The sequence below is a fragment of the Labrus mixtus genome, chromosome 18 (assembly GCF_963584025.1).
Source record: "Labrus mixtus chromosome 18, fLabMix1.1, whole genome shotgun sequence".
Classification (NCBI taxonomy): domain Eukaryota; kingdom Metazoa; phylum Chordata; class Actinopteri; order Labriformes; family Labridae; genus Labrus; species Labrus mixtus.
Genome location: NC_083629.1, coordinates 4,101,217 through 4,115,152, shown reverse-complemented (window position 1 = coordinate 4,115,152; position 13,936 = coordinate 4,101,217). Strand labels below are relative to the sequence as shown.

Here is a 13,936-nt window from a genome sequence, read left to right as displayed (position 1 = left end):
CGGTGTTTGCTGTGATGCATTCATGGAGGTGATTTATACACTTTAAGTTGAAACATGCTATCATCTTATTTCTTTGAGTCAAATTATTCAAACAGCTTTCTTATGCAGTTTTTTTCTTCCCAAAAGTTTATAATGGGAGTTTAAAAAAAAAAAAAAAGAAGAGCCCAGCTAACAGATGCCACGGAACACACCCACAGTGAGATGAAAACAGATGAGAAACAAGAAGAAGCCCTGAAGAATAATGTGAGCACTTAGCCTACAGTAACATTAAATATTAACAGAGATAAATTAGACACACCTTAAATGAACAGGACGCGCCCTACATTACACACCAAAGTTTCAGTTCGAGTTCTGTTTAACAGCTTGTTAGTGGTGAGGGGATGATGTGCCAGCTGGTGATCAATATTGTCCTGTGCGTTCCGCCCTGCGCTGCTCTCACAACACTGCAATGTGCAGCAAGACCTCAGACTGAGCAAAGTGAGCCACACACAGGACATCTGCGCCATGCACAGGTAAGCTCCCAGCATCATTTCCTCGTGTTTTGAAGCTTACGCAGACATGCATGAACTGGACATTTGTTTCCTTTTGCTACAACCGTTGACATTCGTGCGTAAAGTTGTATGATCTGCACCATTTTGGGGTTAAATTACTTCATTGCTTATGCCCTCTTTACTGCCTCACGAAGTCTGTTTTTTATTCAACTGAAGTTTTCTACTTTTCATGTCTCGCAAAGGAGACTTCGTGAAGAGTCTGAAACACTCGTACTGCTGCAGGAAAACGTGTCGAATCTGACCTTGTGTTAACCTTCCTGCTTCGCGTTCCGACCGTGGTCAGGGCGCACAGGGGAGACTTATTTATCTGCTCCAGGACCGAAGTTTTAGTCCTCAAACTTCGGGGCTAACCCCCGTCACTTCACTGGGGTGCAGCAAGGCGAAAACAGACACGGAGAGTCCGGCTTGTTATTTTGAGGTACCAGGCCGTTTATTACGCTCTCAGAGCTTGAACTGTACATACACTTAACATCATGACTCTGATTTCTCCTGCTTATTCTGCTCCGGTCCCCGGCATCATAACGTGCCTCTCGCACACACCTGCCGAACACACACACTCGCCTCGTTCTCTCTCTCTCTCTCCTCACTCGCTCCCCCACCCACACACATGCGCACTGAGCCATTCACAGATAGACTGCTCGTATAACACTTGGTTTGCCGTTTCACAGCAATTTGAAACGCTATCTCACCGCGCGTAATACAATACTAGTAAGACAGTGCCGCTCTTATTAGAGCTGTATACAACCAGGAGTGACAGCAGGTGTAGAGCTGTGGACGAGCACAAAGTTAGTTTGCATGTAAAATAATAATATCACGGAGGTCAATAACTAAAAACAAGAATGCTATGCTGCACTCAGCATTTGTTCTGTCCCCGCTGGCAGGCCGACACTTTAAATGTAGTTTTAATGAGTCAACTGTTCTTGACTTTATAGCTTGTGTTGTATTCTGTTGCAATTCAACACATCCAGAAATATCTCAAAAACGCCCCTGCGTGCAAAACAGGGAAGAAGTAGGTAACATTATCTCCTTTTTACACTAGTTTATTTTACTGCAAAATAAAAGGTAATTTCTCTCAAGTAATAGCTGTAATTTACTTCAGGTTTTTGTGTAGGGCTGCGGGATATTGGGAAAAAACATTTACATTGCAATATATCTTGTCCCTCCTGAAACCAAAAAGCAGTTTTGTTTTTTTTACCACTAAATTGGCATCATTAATCTGAGAGTTTCTGAAATTTAGCTGAAGCTTCATCCGACTGCACCAACATGGTGTTCAAGCACGGCCGTTATACCTGGGTCTGCATCAATCAGCTAAAATGTTTCAAAACTGTGTGAGAAGTCATTTCTTCTTGAAATACAATCACTTGTTTAATTTATTACAATAATTTCAGACTTTTGCTTGGTGTTTATTGCTGAAACTCAAATTGCGAGCCTAATCAAAATGTAAAGAAGAGTTGTAATTATTGTAGTTTTAGACAAATAACCATCTTTAAAAAAAGTTTTCTTGTGGCTCAACATGCACCGAGATAAACATGTACATTGGGACAGGATTTATTGTGCACTTGTTGTGGATGAAAATGCAGAAGCAATTAAAATCTGAATTTTACGACATTCTGTCCACTGAGGGCAGTAGCTCCTGAAGGAGAAGTTTCAGACTCTTAGATTATTGGAAGAACAAATGCACTTTTCTACAACATAAACTGAATGAACCTGCTTTTTGGTTTGCAAATACACGGGTTATTCTGCACTGATGCAAACTATTAGTAGAGGAACTTGGGCCCCTAAAAGTTGAGATACCCCTACCCGAGGTAGAACAAAGCATAACCATATTTTTTCATAACATGAACATGTCTAGTTTATGAAACGGATTGTTGTATAAAAATATTTTACTGCAAAATAACTTTTTTTGGATGTTTTATGCGTCTTACCAAAAAACAAAAATAGGTCAAATTAGGGCTTCTCCAAAAGGGACAGCTCTAGCCTTATCACATGTATCTCTGGGAATCAGAATCAGAATTTCACCAAATTTGGACAGGGTGTTCGCATATAGTTATTAGTTACAATTACAATTAACTAAAACCCTTTGTGTCACACTAAGCATCCCCTGGGGACAAAGTTTGACCTCTTATGTCACTGGAGCTTTAAGAAAACAATCGCTGCAGAAAATAACCATCAACAAAGTCAACCAACCAAACATCACAAACAAATCAAGACACCACAACTAAATCAAGACAACAAAACCAAATAAAGACACCACAAATAATCAAGACATCACAACCAAATCAAGACATCATAACTAAATCAAGACACAATAACTAAATCAAGTCATAACAACCAAATCAAGACATCACAACCAAATCAAGTCATAACAACCAAATCAAGACACCATAACTAAATCAAGACATCACAACCAAATCAATCAAGACACCATAACTAAATCAAGTCATAACAACCAAATCAAGACACCATAACTAAATCAAGACACCACAAACAAATCAATCAAGACACCATAACTAAATCAAGACACCACAACTAAATCAAGACATCACAAACAAATCAGGACATCACAACTAAATCAAGACACAATAACTAAATCAAGTCATAACAACCAAATCAAGACACCATAACTAAATCAAGACATCACAACCAAATCAATCAAGAAACCATAACTAAATCAAGACACCACAACCAAATCAATCAAGACACCATAACTAAATCAAAACACCATAACTAAATCAAGAAACCACAACCAAATCAAGACACTACAACCAAATCAAGACATCACAACTAAATCAAGACATCACAACTAAATCAAGACACCACAACCAAATCAACCAATACACCACAACTAAATCAAGAAACCATAACTAAATCAAGACACCACAACTAAATCAAGACACCACAACTAAATCAAGACACCACAAACAAATCAGGACATCACAAACAAATCAGGACATCACAACCAAATCAACCAATACACCACAACTAAATCAAGAAACCATAACCAAATCAAGACATCACAACCAAATCAAGACACCACAACTAAATCAAGAAACCATAACTAAATCAAGACACCATAACCAAATCAAGAAACCACAACCAAATCAAGAAACCATAAATAAATCAAGACACCATAACTAAATCAAGACACCATAACTAAATCAAGACACCACAACTAAATCAAGACACCACAACCAAATCAAGACATCACAACTAAATCAAGACACTATAACTAAATCAAGACATCACAACTAAATCAAGACACTATAACTAAATCAAGACATCACAACTAAATCAAGACACCATAACCAAATCAAGACACTATAACTAAATCAAGACATCACAACTAAATCAAGACACCATAACTAAATCAAGACACTATAACTAAATCAAGACACTATAACTAAATCAAGACATCACAACTAAATCAAGACACCATAACTAAATCAAGACACCATAACTAAATCAAGACACCATAACTAAATCAAGACACCATAACTAAATCAAGACACCATAACTAAATCAAGACACCATAACTAAATCAAGAAACCATAACCAAATCAAGACATCACAACCAAATCAAGACACCACAACTAAATCAAGACACCATAACCAAATCAAGAAACCACAACCAAATCAAGAAACCATAACTAAATCAAGACACCATAACTAAATCAAGACACTATAACTAAATCAAGACACCATAACTAAATCAAGACACTATAACTAAATCAAGACACTATAACTAAATCAAGACATCACAACTAAATCAAGACACCATAACTAAATCAAGACACTATAACTAAATCAAGACATCACAACTAAATCAAGACATCACAACCAAATCAAGACACCACAACTAAATCAAGACATCACAACCAAATCAATCAAGACACCACAACCAAATCAAGACACCACAACCAAAGACAACACTCTTGATTTGGTTGTGATGTCTTGATCTGACCACAAAATAACCATCAACAAAGTCAACCAACCAAACAAAGATACACAACCATGTCAAGACATCACAAACAAATCAAGACATCACAAACAAATCAAGACATCACAACCTAATAAAGACACCACAACTAAATCAATCAAGACACCACAATTAAATCAAGACACCAGAACCAAATCAAGACACCAGAACCAAATCAAGACACCACAACCAAATCAAGACACCACAACCAAATCAAGACACCACAACCAAATCAAGACACCACAACCAAATCAAGAAACCATAACTAAATCAAGACATCACAACCAAATCAATCAAGACACCACAACTAAATCAAGACACTACAACCAAATCAAGACACCGTAACCAAAGACAACACAACCAAATCAAGACACCACAACCAAAGACAACACTAACAAGACCTTAAGATAGAAGATATTTTGTTCTGTGAAGTTATTCTTATTCGTTACTGCTTTGGTGTCATTTTCTACAGCCAAGATTCAGAGTTAGGGATACATTTGACGGTTCAAACTTGGCAGAAGGAGATTTTTCATCAGTAAACACAACTTACACAAGCACAGGACAAGATTAGCGAAGAGATAACAGGTCAAACTTTGTCCCCAGGGGATGCTTAGTGTGACACAAAGGTTTTTAGTTGCAAGGTGTTAAGCTCTCAGGTTCACAGTCATTTTGTCTAAAAGTGGAAATCATCCTTTGTAATTAGCATTTAAAATCAAATGTCATTATATATAATGAGGAAAAATAAGTGTATAAAGAAGTTTCTTAAACATGTTTGCATGATTATTATCCTAATTCACCACACACACATTTAAGCCATCATAAGAATTGTCTCCAGCTCCATTGGTTGCCTGATAAATCATTCAACAAAAATAGCTATTGTAGCTTTTTTTTCACACTTTATCATACTTAGGGTATTATAAAAACTATCCCTTCATCCAGTGTATCCTCTGAAGTAACTAGGGTTCTTCTTAAAAGCAGGAGATATGGTGACTACACACCATCTTTATATGACTGAAATACATTAAAAAAACTACAACAGGCTGTATGGCCGATATACAAATAGACTATATGAAGTATATTTAATTTCTAAGAACTCAAGGTTATATATATCAATACTGTTTTTTAGTTCATTAATATTTCTCAACTGATGTCAAGACAATGCTTTATTTTTTTAGAATGAAATAGAAACAATGTCATAGGCGACAATATTGTTGAAAGCAGCGGGTTGACTCTGAGTGTCATCATATAAATCATATTTAAGATAGAAAATATGAGACAAAATGTATTAGGAATAACTATAAAATGTTTAATTATATATATATTACAGAATACAATTATATTGTGTCTTGTTGTTAAGTCTTAATCTATTGTATGTGGCCACCTCCTCCCACATACACATCCATAGGGCCCCATTGTACCAGGTCGCCCTGAAATCCTGGCTGCACTAGTTTCCTGTTAGGGGCTGGTGACAGCACAGGGTCAAGTGAAAAGTCAAATAACTTGCTTTTATGTTGAGATAACAGTCTAAAGAAGATACAAATGACATATTTTAATGTTTGGTGTCCTTACTTAAAAAATTACAGACTTTGATATACATACCTTTTGAATTTTTGTTTCAATTTCCGCCTAAACTACATGTGTGTTTAAGTGTGAAGAATTCAGAAAATGAAAATGGTATTGATAAAAACTGAATTTTTTTAATTGAAACTAATAACTATATGTGAACACCCTGTCCAAATTTGGTGAAATTTTGATTCTGATTCCCAGAGATACATGTGATAAGGCTAGAGCTGTCCCTTTTGGAGAAGCCCTAATTTGACCTATTTTCATTTTTTGGTAAGATGCATAAAACATCCAAAAAAAGTTATTTTGCAGTAAAATATTTTTATACAACCATCCGTTTCATAAACTAGACATGTTCAAGTTATGAAAAAATATGGTTATGCTTTGTTCTACCTTGGGTAGGAGTATCTCGAAAACTAAAGCCACTATATGGAAACTCGTGGTGCTACATTGAGCCATTGACTCATCTTGCCCTTACAACACTGGCATATTTTACACCATATCTACCGCCTTAACAAAACAGTTTCTAAAAAGTGACTCAGATCCACAATCAAGTTATGTGTGTATCATGCATTGACTTAAATGAGTAAGTTCACATAAGATTTAAAACGTAAGGGCAGTGAATCACTTGGCATTAAAAAAAGAAAATGATGAGTTCCATTCCTCTGGTTTGCTTTCCACATTGCATTTAAATGTTCCTACATTTGATTGGGTCCAAGACAGACTGAATAATGTGAACTATTCTTTATCTTCTGGCCCTGTGATGACTTTAATTAATGCTCACAGAGGTACAAGAGTCTGGTCATTTAACCCACTGGCACTCCTTACCCTCTCATAATTTATAACATATGCAGCTTGTGAAGCAAATAAATTGCATCTATATATATTTTATGGCAAAAGGAAATGTGTTATCTGTAGACTGTAAACAAAGACTCCATAGAAAGTAATGCTGTTATTCAATCATTCCTACACAGGATGTCACAGAAACCCAGATGCAACTCGATGCTTGACGGCCTCAGAGTAACACACTTCAATGTGATCAAATGACAAACAAGAAGGCACGAGCTGTGCTAATTTCCATGTGTTTGTGTGCAGGCAACAACCCCCTCTGAAATTTTGTAACTAGAGACATCTCAACCACCTCTTTATTAGCTGCTCCCATCATGGTGTATGGACAAATCCTTCGACCATACGGCCCTGACGATCGCTGCATCACCGTCAACGTCGGTGGTTTCAGGCAACAGATGGAGCACAACGTTCTAAAACGATTCCCACAGACTCGTCTGGGTCGCCTCCTCTGCTGCAGCTCCAGCGAAGCGATCCTGGAGCTCTGCGACGACTTCAGTCCCTCTGAGATGGAGTACTACTTTGACCGGAATCCCCGATTCTTCTGCTACGTTCTCAACTTTTACCTCACTGGGAAAATGCACTTGGTGGACGGACTGTGCATAGTCTCGTTTTTTCAAGAGATCGAGTATTGGGGCATCAAGGAGCGTCACTTGGACACCTGCTGCACAAACAAATTCTATGAACTGATGGAGCAGGCTGAGGATAAGAGCTGGGATCAGGGGAGTAATGATGTGCAGTTCCAAGGCTCAGACTTATCCATCGATTCATTGTCGGCGTCAGAGGACGACATGGAACTGTTCGAGGGTTCCTGGTGTGCAGATGTTCGCAGGAATATTTGGATCCGGCTCGAGAATCCGGGTTACTCTACTTCAGCCAAAGTGTTGGCTGTAGCTTCCCTAAGTGTTGTCATCGTCTCTATTGTTGCCATGTGTGTCCACAGTATGCCAGACCCCGATAAAATGGATCCCAACGAGAAGAAGATTGAGAACCCGGTGTTGACCTTCTTTGAGACCCTCTGTGTTCTCTACTTCTCGGCAGAGTTTGTTCTTCGTTTAGCTGTAGCACCATCCGCTAGGAAGTTCCTGTGCAACACTCTCAATATCATCGACTTGATGTCAGTCATGCCCTTCTACGTCACCTTAGCCTGTGACGCAATGGATGAAGGTGAGAACAACGAACTGGAGAATGTGGGCAAAGTGGTTCAGATCTTGAGGTTGATGCGAGTGTTTCGCATCCTGAAACTGGCTCGGCACTCGGCGGGTCTTCGCTCTCTCGGTGCAACGCTGCGACACAGCTCCAACGAACTCGGACAGCTGCTGCTCTTCCTGTCTGTTGGCATTTCCACGTTTTCTGTTCTTATTTACTTTGTGGAGAGAGAATCTCAGGAGTCAGAGCTGCAGTCTATCCCCATTGGCTGGTGGTGGGCTACCATTAGCATGACTACGGTGGGCTACGGGGACACCTTTCCTGTCACGCTTGCAGGGAAGATCATAGGATCCCTGTGCATCGTCTGCGGGCTGCTGATTGTGGCTTTGCCCATTACTAACATCTTCAACAAGTTCTCCAAGTATTACCAGAGGCAGAAGCACATAGAGCACAGACAGAGCATGAACTGAATTATCTTCATGAGGTACAGGAGTTTCAAAACTATTAACAAACCCTAAAATCGTGAGGTGTTTTAGAAGAAGAACCCCTTACCCAACACATGAGCAGGGTCAATGGATTAGCTGCACCTACGGTATTGTTTTAAATGTGACTAAAATCAAGGCGGGCTGAGTAATCAAAGTCAAGCAAGTCCCTTTTTCCTTTTATTATATTGAGAAATGTTTGCCAATGCTAAACATGTAGCTTACCTGATCTTAATTGTATTGAACCTTAACAAAGACGAGAGGGAAAAAGGGAAGTGTTTGCTTGCCAAACACTAAAAGACTTTTTCAACAGATTTCCTTGTTGCTGATGAATTTTAATGACGGAGTAAAATCATGAAAAACTTGCTGGAATTTGGTTGAACAATTACAAGTTTGTGCTGACTGCGAAGATGACTCTGCATTCTGTGATTTGTAATGTCCTCTTTCTGATCTCATTTCCATTCCTACCATGCCGTTACATCATGTTTCCATACATTGCATCTCTTTCTCGTGTCGCTGCTGTATTTGATGTTAAAAGGCCTTTACCTGCTCAATCCAATGGAAAGGATTCTATCTGTTTTGTTTGGTCATCAGTGTCATGATTAATAAATCAATGTGCCCGGCTCAACAATTAGTTAAAAGTTAATAAAAACCCTCACAAAGAGCTGAATTCACAATTCATCTCCAGATGAGTATCGAGTGTTTTTAATGATCCGTGCAAACGTTACATTTCACATTAGTGTGGATACAATGTGTGTACAACTTTTTGAAGGTGCTGTGGGTTGATGCTTTCATTTGTGCCACAGTTTCTTTTATCAACACCAACACCGGTGTTTTATCTCTTATCTGTTCCTCAGATAAGAATGTGCCAATCGATCATCGAACATCCGAGATGCCCTCCAAAAGACGCCAATACTACAACATCTTCCATTCTCGATTCAACCTGTTTACTACAATATCGCCTCGACAGTAACTGCCTGATGAGGTGGTGGTCTTTTACATAGATTATTCTCTCTGTGACATGCAGCCGGAATCTGTCAGGGAATTGTTAAGCACCTCTTGTCCTCAGCCCTGCAACAAACGTCCACGTCAGCAGTCAGGGGTTTGGTCACCCTCTACGCTCGGGTCGCTCCTCCACGCGTCCGGCCCTTTACACTCAAAGTCACACAGCACTCTGATTGAGTTCATTACTTCACTCTTCATAGAGAAACTCCCTGTCAGCAATATCTGTCAGAACTGAAGGACAGCCAGAATGTTTTTTTTTTAATATTACATTAACACAGAGATAGAGACTGTGATTTTACTCTAATTTTTAACAGAGGGTGACTAAAAGATTAATAAGATGCACCAGAAACAAAGCGAGCAAAGGAAACACCTCACATGCAAATAAGGCCACATTTTACAACCATTTTGACCGCGATTTAAAAGCAATTATTGTTGAATTTTTTTGAAAAACTTCAATCTTTTTCCCTCCCTCTGCTCCCTCAATTTTTACTCTCTGATGGATCTCATCGGAAAGGGATCATTTGATAATTATTTTAGACATATGATGATTTGAAAAGAAAAAATGATGCACACTGCTCTTGCTAAGTATCACCAATTTATTAGAAAAATCACAATGTTTCGGTCCCTCTGAACTTTTATCAAGTGAGTTACATGATGATTAAAAACACAGTAAGGTTAAGAAAGCAATGTTCTAAATGATAATTCAATAGTTTATTTGTAGATACACTATGTCTGATTTGGTGCCTTTTCGTACATTTTCCAAATATGCTCCTACACTTGATTTAACAACAGCAGCAACCTGCAGCACGGTTGTATATCGTGCTGTTTTTACACATGCACAAGGCTTCTGATACCCCCAGACTTTTTCATGCCTGCACCCTAGAGAAATCTAGTGTGAAGTCGGGGTTGAGCCGATGTGTGAACAGTAATATTCAGTAAAAGTCATTACATGCAAGCAGGCCAATCGTCATGCATGTTTGTTCATACTCTTTTCTTCTCTGCACTTGATTGTTGATAAGGGAAAACTTCCTGTTGTGAGGGACATGCGAGAAAGAGCAACTCAGGAAGATTTCAGGGGCAGGCTGACCTGAAATCTTAATTCAATCAATCAGTTTTATTTTTTATAGCGCCAATTTATAACAAATGTTATCTCGAGACACTTTACAAAAAGCAGGTAAAAGACCTAACTCTTTTATATGATGAACAACCAACATCTACAAAAGAATTACCTCTGATGGTCACTTTCCTATAAACCTCTTCCATCAGTGTGTGAATGTGTAGGTGTGACATGGGGTGTAAACTTTGAGTAGTCAGAAGACTAGAAAAGCACTTTACAAGCTCAAGTCCATTTACCATTTACCTCCCTGAAATGTAAAGAAAGCCACTCTCAGCCAAAACACGTCCTTCCTCTGGTAAGGCAAAATTGCGAACTATAGTTTGAGATTTTAGAGTATAGCACCTGGAGTGTCCAATCAGATTTCAATGAGGGGCCCAGACTGCCCCCCGCGCCCCTTCTATCATGTCCCCCCACAGTTTGAGAACCACTGCTTTAACTAGAAGATCAGAATCTGATCAGGAATCATTCTCCAGCCAACTGACCGCCCACTTAGTAACACATTATTAGTTCTGTTTCATCTGCAGCCTTGGGCTCCTTATTTTCTGAAAGTAATAAAAGCTTAACAAACATCTTTATCCGTCTCTCTATCAAACGTGGTACTAAAATATTCAGTGTTTGGTTTTCTGAAAGTAGGAGGTTAAATGCATCCAAGAGCACTTTTCACAGCTTCCTCTTGAACACTTTGTGGTTTCTTCCTTCAGCTCCACAGTAACAACATGAGCTACACATCTTTATACCTCCATGTTTAATATTTATTAGCCCTGCTTGTTAGCCTTTTATTGCTTTGCTAGTTTCACTGAGGCTTACAAAGCTGAAATCAATTTCCCTTTAATTACCCTTGTGAAGGTTATCAGCTGTTGTGCTTACTCAGCACATTCACTCAATCACTCCCAGTGAACGTGTGGTGTTATGATGAAGGGTGAGATCTTGAAATGTTGGGTTTTTTTACAGTGAAAAAAAAAAAGTCTGCACTGTGGCTGAAACATGACCTGAAACAGAGAAGGACCAAAGAAGAATAAATAAAAAAAAGGCAGCAAATAAGCTGGTGTGTCTGTAGATCTGTAATCAGATATCAGGGGGGAAATCGATATAATCCTTGCGGACATGTTCCTGACAGGAACGGGAAAATAACTCTGTACGTCCTGCTTCCGACTGTAGTTTCTTACAGTCATGTACTGATATTAATAACCTGTGTTTAGAGCAAGCATGATACAAAGCCATTCACAAGGGCACCAAAATGAAACCAGGGACAAAGTTATCAGGGGAAAAGGAAACACACAAACAGTGATGGCCAACAGGAAAAGATAAGCCCTTTAAAAGGGGAAATAGACGGTCGAAGGAAACTCAATTTTAAATCAGGAAAGGCTCTCCATTTAGTACACACTTAAAACTAATGGGTTAAAAAAAACCCAACTGGTAACCCAACACTGGGTTGTTGTAACCCAGCAGCGTTGGGTTAAGGTTTGACCCAGCACGTTGGGTTATATTTTCTACCCAAAAATGGGTCAAAATTACTATTTTGTTGGGTTAAAGTTACCAAAAAATGTACAACGCAATTATGATTTATCAGTTTCACATGGTTAAATTACTTGTAAACTCTTGCATTCAGAAATATTGGCAAAATTAAGTTTCTATGAAATGAAAGAAAAAGCACATAATGTCCCAGACAATCATTTATTGCTACCATCAAAAAATATGAATGTTCTAATACATAAAATAATGAAATACAAGAAAGATCAGTGACTGAAATGATCAGATTTCCTCAGCAAGATCAGAGCGTCACAGTCCAGGCTGCAAAAGCTGTGTCTCCTTTAGTTTTCAGGAACATACAAAGAAACCTTTTCCAGATTTTTTTAATTTATTTATTTATTTTTGGGCTTTTTGTGCCTTTATTATAGAGATAGAGATGGAAATCAGGGAGAGAGGGAGAGAGGGTGAGGGGTGACATGTACCAGTAGGACCAGTAGGGGGCCAATATGTTACGTTTCCCCCCAGTACACAAAATCTGAACGACAGAGGTCGCAAGTTGGGGAACTAACAAAATACTGCACCTTTTACTAAGAGGTACCACGTGAGCATAGCCCTTCAAACCACACACTGATTCTATCAAAATGAAAGACAAACATGGACTCAGAGTCCAAAACAAAAGATACAGTAGGAGTCAAAGAACAGAGGGGTCATGGAAGGAGTCAAAAAATGGTTGAAAGACAAATATATTTTCAACACACACAACTGAGAGCTTCATTCAAAAACAAAAACACAGAAAGCCTACTGATGGTGTTGACTCCCTCGATATACTCACAACCATCTGAGCAAAGATGCATTCCACCTCCCTACAGTATAAAGCCTCCCAGCCCAGCTGATTGTCCTCGGCCATCAGGTGAGGAGAACATCACAGGTGTAGTCAATAGCTTCATGACGAGCAAGGAAACCTGTGACCAAGTTCCCTTAGAAATCTATCCAGATAACAGATACATAACCGTATGTTGTCTTCTCAAAGGTCTTATTTGTCTTGTAAAACTTTGTACAGGTTTTGTGTTGATCATAATAACTGTTATAATTATTATTAGAAGTTGTAGAAGTAGTAGAATCAATCAATCAGGTAAAAGACCCATCATGACCACTTTAGCAACATTTAGCAAAAGTTAAAGTGGCAAGAAAAAAGGCAGAAATTTTGGCAGGCTCATGACGAAGCAGCCATCCACACAAACTGCGCCGGGTTTGAAAATGTGATAGGGGGAGATGGGATAAGAAGTAGGCCTAGTAGTGTTATTCAGGTCTTTACCAACCTGCCACAAATCAAAGCCATGATGGAAACCCACCTTTTGAGAACTGCTTTCATTTGCTGATGTTCCTGTTTGTTGTGTATTTATTGTCTTTTTCTTCCTTTTAATGTGACCTTGTCTTTGAGTATGTTGTAAATGGCTGTATAAATAAAATGTATTACTATTATTTGATCAAATATGTATTCAATCATAAGAAACAATGAAATAATGCCTATTAACCCTTAAGTTGTAATTACCTTCTGTGTCCTCATGGGGGCAGTAGGCACTCGTGATTTGATCCAATAATTTCCGTATTCCACGGTTTAAGTAGAATAATATTAATGATGTACAGCAACAATAAATGTAATGTTCTGGTTTCCATAAACACGTGAATGTTTTTTGTTGTAAGTGGTGATCGAAAGACTAAAAGTTTCCTCTTGTTGCAGCTGAGAGTCTTTTTTAAAAGTTTGTTCCTCTCTTAA

General features: G+C 38.6%; 1 protein-coding gene across 1 annotated transcript; it reads left to right on the top strand.

The window, feature by feature from the left end:
* Positions 1 to 413: 413 nt before the first annotated feature.
* LOC132993041 (potassium voltage-gated channel subfamily S member 3-like) lies at positions 414 to 11,991 on the top strand. Its single transcript, XM_061062689.1, has 2 exons — positions 414 to 512; positions 7,186 to 11,991. Exon 2 carries the CDS (start codon positions 7,254 to 7,256, stop codon positions 8,553 to 8,555), a length of 1,302 nt encoding a protein of 433 aa, XP_060918672.1. The 5' UTR covers positions 414 to 512; positions 7,186 to 7,253; the 3' UTR covers positions 8,556 to 11,991.
* Positions 11,992 to 13,936: the final 1,945 nt, after the last annotated feature.

What these genes read in the sequence shown, in the direction of transcription:
- LOC132993041 (XM_061062689.1), top strand. Translation starts at nt 7,254, where the DNA reads ATGGTGTATGGACAAATCCTTCGACCATACGGCCCTGACGATCGCTGC.